Below are 7,914 nucleotides of genomic sequence, written 5' to 3'. Positions count from 1 at the left end.
AGTCTCAGGCATCACCTGATAGGAAAAGGTCATTACTAATGGCACACACCATATTTGGCACAGTAATGGATCTAAATTGCAGGTCTCCCAAGTCCAGCAGTTTTGCCAGAGACCAGCCGTCAGCGATCAGGGCACAAAGCCAGTCCAGGACGGCAGAAGGTGAGGACAGGGGGAGGAGGGGTTGGTTATTCTGCAGCTCTGAATGTTACCTTGTTTGAGATCTAAACATTTTTTTCCGCAGCTGAAGACACAGCACTTCTTGTTGTCCGGGCATTGTCTGTGCCTTGTACACACATCCCTTTCTCTGAATTCACATTCTTCTCTGATTGTGGGACATCTCCCTAGGGAAGGAGTAGTTTTACACCCATGTGCCTTAGAGAGCGTAGTGTCTCCCCGCTTTGCCAGACACAAGGCAATTCTAGAGAGTCAGGGAAGTTTGCTTCCACTTTGCTTGCCCCCAGGAGTTCTTTTCCTCGGGGTGGCCTTACTCACTTCCCTACTGCATACACCCTCCTTTCCCCCTGACCACTCCTCCCTCTCTTCCCACCCCCGCCCGAGCTCCATCCCATCTAAGGAAGAATTTCTCAACCACCGGAAATATTTGGGCTGGATAATTCTTTTTTGGGAAGCTGAACTGGGGATTGTAGGATGTTCAGCAGCATCCCAGGCCTCTTCCCATCAGACACCAGTAGCACCCCCTGATTGTAACATGGAAAATGTCTCCAGGCACTACAAAGTTCCCCTGGAAGGCAAAATCTCCCAATTGCGGGCCACTGAATTAAGCTGATGTGGTCTTTTTCGCTTTGTTGAGGAATCGGTGTTTGGAAGTTCCTCTAGGTGGTGGTATTAAACAGCAATTAGTATCACTTACCCCGGAGCCAGTTAAGATTTTGAATTCTGACTCTTGGTCTGAATTCTGACCCTCTCTGAACCTTGGTTTCATCATCTGTAAAATCATTTTGACCTTACGGAGTTGTGAGAAAAAAATGAGACAAAGTATATAAAGCCCTCATCCGAGTAACAGATGCGCAGTCATATTATCTAACATTTGCTAAGTATTTACCATAAGCCAAGCACTCTTCTAAGCATTTTAAGTGTATTATCTCATTTAATCTTTATAATCGCTCTATGAAGGAAGTTCTATTAATATCCCCATGTTACAGATGTGGAAACTGAGGCCCACGAAATTTAACGAGCTTGCCCAAGATTACAGGACTACCAAGATTTGAACCCACTTAGTCTGATTCCAGATCCTTCTGAAGTTTTAAAATCCCTTTTCAGAAATCCTTTCTTCCTGAGTGTTCAGCAAATGATAACAATGATCATTGTTACATTATAGTCATGGAATATTAGTGTCTGAAGTTTAAAGGAACTTCTGCATGCTGTCCTTTATCTCAAAGTAGGGAGCCCCTAGGGATACAGGGACACTTTATGGGACTACATTTGAAAGAACCAGGAGTGGATAGAGATGATGCCTCAAGGAACGGGCCTGTTTTGCTCACGGGGTAAGGAGAAGGTCCCTTGGTTTCCCGGATTCCTGTAGTGACTCCCCTGAAAGCTAGATCCTATGACTCTCCTCCACCTCCTTGATAAAGGCCCTCCACTTCAAAGGGGCTGAAAGTGGGGATTGCCTAAGTCGGGGTTACTGCATTCCCAGAAGAGATATTCCACAGGAGGGATCTTACAAAGATCTCTCTCCTCTCCCAACCCGAGACCTGGGCTAAGATGGTGGAAAACAACCCAGATCTGAAGAGTTGTTCCCTGTTCCTTCCTCCCAGCAGACTCCCCTCTCTCTAGGGTAAGGGCTGAGGCCAATACTTACTGGGAAATAACCAATCAGTCAGACCAGGTCCCTGGACATTCGCTAAGAAGATGAATAGCACCAGGAGGCTCAAAAGTCCCGAAGACCCCATGCTGAAGAGAGGCCAGCCTTTCTGGTGGTTCCAGAATTTGGAATGCTCAGCTGCTGCACCTTGGATATAAGAACTGGAGACAAGCCGGCCACCCCCTTTCTTCTGGGAACACTAAGTTCCCAAGGTCACAAATGGGACTAACTGACACCCACAGCTCACAGCTTGGGAGGAAGGGTCTCTTATTGAATGGATCTTGATCCTTACACCCCTAGGCTGCACTGGGCTAGGGCTCTAGTCAACCCCAGGGAGTGGGCAAAGCTTGTCTCCCACTTTCCAGGCTGCCTTCTGGTGAATGCCATCATCTTGGGTCTTCATCTTGTTAACTTGGAGAGCGGTGGAGTGTCCTCATCATTCATTTTCCATCTTACGTGCGCACTTACGAGCGCACTCCCTCTGCTTGTCTCTGACAATGTGTCCCTGTCAGTCTCTTGGTATCTCATTGTTTATCTGTGCCTCTCTGTGCCTAAGTCTGTTTCTCTTTCCCCATGGTCTCTGTGTTCCCTTCTCCCTCTCCCACAGTTTCTTCCCATCCTTCTGTCTTTTATTTTATCTTTGGTTCACTCATATTCTTTGACTATAGCCAAAGATTGAAGATTTGCCACAGAGCAGGGTGTAGGGGAGGAATCAGGTTGATAGCTGAGTCTTCAGAGAATGTTTCTCAAAGTTTTGTTGCTCTAAGAGCAAGAGAGGATATCAGAGCTTAGAGGGAGCCTTTATCATCAATGCAAGCTCCTTCATAGCTGAGGAACTACGTCATGAAGGGATTTGCTTGAGAGACTACAGTGGAATAAAGTTCAGTAACACAGCAGACTTTGGGGATTCTAACTGGGATAGGAGAGGAGCTGTGGGAAAGAGGTGCTGGGGAACTTGGACAGCTTTCCATTCCTACAGCCACGGAATCTTCACCGGCAATTCAGCCAGTCCTGGGAAGGAGAGAGACACTCTTTCCAGAGTAAATGTTATCCCTAGGGTTCCCGTTTTCTTTTCTAACTAGGTGTTACCCTTTTGGGCCAAGTTTGTCCTCCAAATATTCCTACATGACAGACAGAGGCCAGAGAAAGACAACCTTATCATCAGAGAGTGACTATGAGGTCACTAAATTTAGTTTCAGAGACAGAGCCCCCATAAGAATCCCATGCCACCAACTTGACAATCTCACCTAAAGAGACTACTGAATCGAATTTTTCTTTGCTTTTCTCTTCTCTTTTTTTGTCTTTTTCTTTTTTCTTCTTTCTTTTCTTTTCTTTTCCTTTCCTTTTCTTTTTTCTTGTATTTTCTTCTTTTCTTTTTTTTTTTTAACAAATCTATAGGTAAGTACTCTTAATATTCACATTTTATAAACAGAAGAATTGGAAGCACAAGGAGGTTATGTGAATTTGCCCAAGGTCACATAGCTACTCAGGGATGGAGCCAGGATTTGAACCTACAATGTGTGGCTCCTGAGTGCTCACTTTCAACCACTAATTTTCAGTGCTCAGTACAGTTAGCTGCTAATTGTGAGTCTTCACATTTCAGCATTCCAAGGGACTTCTGGAGACCATTCTTTACCCCAAGGGCTAGGATCCTCTGTAGGTGTGGGTGTGGGGGCGGCAATGAGAACATTTGGAAGCTGACACAGGTAGTGCTGTGGGGAGCAGGCTGTTTTTCTTATGGGAGACTTCCTTGGGCTTACTACTCTTTCTCAATTCATTTCATGAGCTCTAGGTCCAGGCACCTCCAGGAAGAACTTTTTGAAACGGCAACAAGGAGTCAGTTGCCACAGATTCGGATGCCTATATTCACCAAGGGAGTCTCTTACCAAGAGACTCCAAATAGCTCCCGTCTTTCCCACCCGGAATTCCAGGCAGAGGTGGAGAAAATAATTGCTTAACTGCAAAATTGTTGTTTGTTCCTTCCTCCCCACCGAATTTCCTTCCTCCATTGCAAGGACTGAGTCCCCAGTACTTACTGCCAAAGATCCCTTCAGCGTGCCCAGATTCCTGGATGTCCCCCAACAGGAAGAATGGTACCAGGATTGGCAGAAGTCCTGAGAGTCCCATTTTAGGAAGTACTAGCCCGGTTGATGGCACCAAAACTAAGAACTGCTGCTCAGCAGCTCCTACCTCTGCGCTTTGCCTGCCCCGATGTGGCCCAGCACTCCAAGAGAGAGTCCTGGAAACAAGCCAGCCAGACTCCCCCATCAGGAACACCAGATCCCTGAGGCCATCAGTGGGACTACCTGGTGCCTACCCTGGGGGAAGGGGGCCTTAATCGGCGGCTCCCAGTGTGCCAATTCCTGAAAGATCTAGAACCAGAAATACCATTTGACCCAGCAATCCCATTACTGGGTATACATTCAAAGGAATAGAAATCATTCTTTTATAAAGATACATGCCTGATACATTCACTGCAGCACTATTTACAATAGCGAAAACATGGAATCAACCCCAATGTCCATCAACGATAGGCTGCATAAAGAAAATGTGGTACATATATACCATGGAATACTATGCAGCCATAAAAACAAATGAGATCACGTCCTTTGCAGGGACATGGATGAAGCCAGAAGCTATTATCCTCAGCAAAGTAACGCAGGAACAAAACTAAATACCACATGTTCTCACTTGTAAGTGGGAGCTGAACAATGAGAACACATGAACATGGGGAAGGGAACAACACACACTGTGGCATCTGGACGGGACAGGGGGAGGGAAAGCGTCAGGATAAATAGCTAATGCATGTGGGGCTTAATACCCAGGTGATGGGTTTATAGGTGCAGCAAACCACCATGGCACAGGCTTACCTATGTAACAAACCTGCAGGTCCTGCAAATGTATCCCGGAACTTAAAATTAAATAAAATATTTTTAAAAAGAAAATTTATAAGTCGGTTTTGCATGATTCTTTAAAAGGTCCCCAGTAGGATTCAGCCACAGTGGTACCCAGCTCTTAATACTCTTCTCTCTTCCCTTCTCTCCCCTGAATTACTCATCCCACTCCCCATCTTGTATGTCTTGGGAGATATCTCAAACAAACTACCTGGACCCATGCCCTGTTCCCTGGGTTACTTTCTAGAGGATCCAAACTAAGGCATTGTCCTTCGGTCCTTGACTAAAAAGGGTTTTACAATCTTTTGTAGAAACAGAGGAAGATAACAATAACCCTGGAACTCTCACCTCTCAAAGTTCTGATTGTCTTCACTCCCTTGAATGATGTCACCAGAAGCCTCAATGATCCCTTACTCTGCAAAGTTGTAATGTACCAAAAAGATGTCAATTACTCAGCCTCAGAGGCACAGGATTACATCATGTTCTTTATTGGAAACAATTGAGAGTGACACAGGTATCAACTGGGAGCTCTAGAAGTTGGAGATAAAGGGGACATAAAGATGAAATCAAAACGGAAGGATATTGTGCATCAAAAGAGCCAAAGATGAAGGAAAAGGAGGGAGATGCAAGCGTTCTGTTTGGCGAAGGGCTAAGATCTTGGGATGCTGCGAGTGAAACTGGAAGTCAATCTGGAGCATCAGTCAAGTACACGAACAGTCCTCAGAGCATGAGCCACACTCTGGTAGTTCTTCCAGCCCATCCTTATCCAATCAGGGAAAGCCTGCAGAGAACGTAGGACAGAAACAGGTGAGTATCTTGGGTTCAGCTTATCTTTGGAGCTTGAAGTTATGCTTATACATCTTTGCACAGGAAAACACTAAAAAGAAGAGGGTTTGCTTTGGGGAGCTCTCCATCTCCTTCAAGGAAAAACAAATAGGAGTGACTTGCTGGCAAAGAGCTATGTTGAGACATTGATGGTTTGAAAGGGTTGGTTGGTCAGCATGTCTAGGTTTAACGTCCTGTGCCTCTTCTGCAATTCATCTCTGAGACTTCACCACTTCTACACCCTTCCTCCAGCCCTCCTAACTCCCCTCATACTTGCCAGCCTTGATTACTTCTACATCCCTTCTCATCCTCAGTTCCCAGAAAGTAGCTTTGTCTACCGCTTTGCCAGGTACATTTTTACCTCTTGATCGGAGCTGGTTCTGTCAGCAGCAGGTCTGCCAAAGATGTAGCTGTCCTGGAAAGGACCAGTCAACACCCAGACCTCCCAGCATAAGACTGGAGAGGATGAAAGACCGGGGCCCCTAGGACTCACGTTTATTCTTGCAGGTGTTCAGGCAGTTGGCTTCGGATTGGAAGTTGTTATTGTTTCCCTGGCAGCCACCATAGACAAATGTGGAGCAAGTATTATTTTTCTTGTCATACCACCACCGAATAAAAAAAGCCAGGCAGGGGCCAGTTTCATTTGGCATTTCACATACATCTGCAGAAAGACTCCAGAGTTGAAAACTCAGTGTGCCCACTCCAGAAATAAACAGTTGTTATTATTCTCCCTGGCAACCACTATAGATGGAACCGGAATAGGCTCCTTTTCCCTTATCACACGGCAGGAGCACAGCTCCACTGACATATTGCACACATGTGCAAGGAGACCCCAGAGTGGGCATCTGCATCCCTGGAGATAGGGTTATTGCAGGTGACATTAGCTAAAATGAGGTCAGACCAAAATAGGGTGGGCCCCTATACCAACATGACTGGTGTCCTTATAAAAACAGGTTAATTTGGACAGAGGCAAACACACTGGGAGAACACCGTATGAACGTGAAGGCTGAGATTGGGGTGCTGTGTCTACAAGCCAAAGAACACCAAAGATTGCCAGCAAACCACCAGAAGCTAGGGGAGAGGAGTGGAACATGCTTCTTCCCCGTAACCCTAACAAGGAACCAACCGTGCTGACACCATGACTTCGGATCTAGCCTGAGGAACCTGAGACAATACATTTCTGTTATTTAAGATTCCCAGTCAGTGGTACTTTGTTATAGCAGTTCTACCAAACAAATGCAGGTCCCTACTAAATTATGCTTACACAGTTCCATTTGGGTAAATCTCCACTGCTAAACAATTAGGTCCTGTTGATTTTTACCTCCTAATAGCTCACCTCTCTGCTACTCTCTCTAATATAAGCCTCAGGGACTGTCTCATGCCTGGACTGTTGAGATAACCTCAGATTGATCCCCTGCCTCCAGTCCTGGCCCCTCCAATCAATCATTCGTGCTTCCCACCACAGGGAAGGATCTGATGGATCTGAGAACTAGGCTTATCATGTCATTCCACAGATAAGACCTACCTTCACTTCATGACAATATCCTCCCATGACCCACAGGGCCCTTCACTGTCTGGCTCCTACTGTGACGCTGGCCTCCTCCCCTGACACAGAACCCCTTCCAGCCGCATGCTCCAGCAATATTCAACACCCCGTGCCACCCCCATACCTCCATCCCTTTGCACTGCTCACAGTGACACTCCTCTTCTTCCTTCAAAACCTTTCTCACACATCAACTGTTGTGATGTCTCCCTTGACTCCATTCTACAGTCCTCACTGCCACACCTTGCTTCAGAATCTGTGCACTCATTTTTCATTTGTTTATATCTTCAGTGTCATCCCTGAGGCTGTGAGTTTCTGGCGAGCAGGGAGTGAGTTTCTAGTGTGTCTGCTTCCATCTTGGCGTCCCAGTTCCTAACAGGTAGCTTGGCACAGTACAGAACCTTACAGAATGTTGAAGATAAAAGAAAATGTATCCTGATCTAAACTGAATAAATTATTCATTGAGCACCTATTATGTGCCTAATGCTTCAAGGAACAGAGAAAAGGCATGACCTCTGCTATTTAGGAGCCCTTAGCCAAGAATTACAAATAAGCGAATAGGTATCAGGTGGCTACTATGTGCCAGGCATTGCTCTAAGCACATCATGCAGATCAATTGGATCCTCAAAATAACCTTCTACACTGATCCTTTTATTATCTCAGGAAACTGAGGCACAGTGAGGGAAAGTTGTTAATTTATCCAAGACAAAAAGACTGGTAAAAACTGGAGGTAGGAGTTGAACTCAGGATGTCTGAATTCAGAATCCTTACCTGCTAGCATATGAGTGACTTAGCCCCCTAACCTGCCCACTCTACTTCTCTGTCAA

The 7,914-nt window shown here is 45.8% G+C and overlaps 3 protein-coding genes across 3 annotated transcripts in view; all 3 read right to left on the bottom strand.

The window, feature by feature from the left end:
- On the bottom strand, positions 1–1,974 carry LOC105542315 (eppin-like). The gene is made up of 2 exons (XM_011983816.1): positions 1,823–1,974; positions 1–341 (listed from the first exon to the last, which is right to left on the bottom strand). The coding sequence occupies exons 1-2, from the start codon at positions 1,911–1,913 to the stop codon at positions 127–129; spliced, it is 306 nt and encodes a 101-aa protein (XP_011839206.1). The 5' UTR covers positions 1,914–1,974; the 3' UTR covers positions 1–126.
- The window catches only part of WFDC6 (WAP four-disulfide core domain 6), an 11,015-nt gene extending 6,922 nt beyond the window's left edge, over positions 1–4,093 (bottom strand). Inside the window, 1 exon segment of the mRNA XM_011983835.1 lies at positions 3,862–4,093. Coding sequence (XP_011839225.1) covers positions 3,862–4,093 — 232 coding nt within the window.
- A 1,088-nt stretch (positions 4,094–5,181) lies between these two features.
- The window catches only part of EPPIN (epididymal peptidase inhibitor), a 5,602-nt gene continuing 2,869 nt past the window's right edge, over positions 5,182–7,914 (bottom strand). Inside the window, 2 exon segments of the mRNA XM_011983817.1 lie at positions 5,182–5,500; positions 6,038–6,269. Coding sequence (XP_011839207.1) covers positions 6,056–6,269 — 214 coding nt within the window. The 3' untranslated portion in view covers positions 5,182–5,500; positions 6,038–6,055.

The sequence above is a fragment of the Mandrillus leucophaeus genome, unplaced genomic scaffold, assembly GCF_000951045.1.
Source record: "Mandrillus leucophaeus isolate KB7577 unplaced genomic scaffold, Mleu.le_1.0 Scaffold255, whole genome shotgun sequence".
In the NCBI taxonomy this organism is placed as follows: domain Eukaryota; kingdom Metazoa; phylum Chordata; class Mammalia; order Primates; family Cercopithecidae; genus Mandrillus; species Mandrillus leucophaeus.
Note: the sequence above shows the minus strand (reverse complement) of the source record. Positions and strands in the feature narration are given on the sequence as shown.

Bases quoted from the DNA above. Each gene is read 5' to 3' on its own strand.
- LOC105542315 (XM_011983816.1), bottom strand. From the start codon at position 1,913: ATGGGGTCTTCGGGACTTTTGAGCCTCCTGGTGCTATTCATCTTCTTA. The intron at 342-1,822 runs GTAAGTATTGGC...CTCCTTCCCTAG, and splicing joins GACTGATTGGTTATTTCCCA to GGAGATGTCCCACAATCAGA.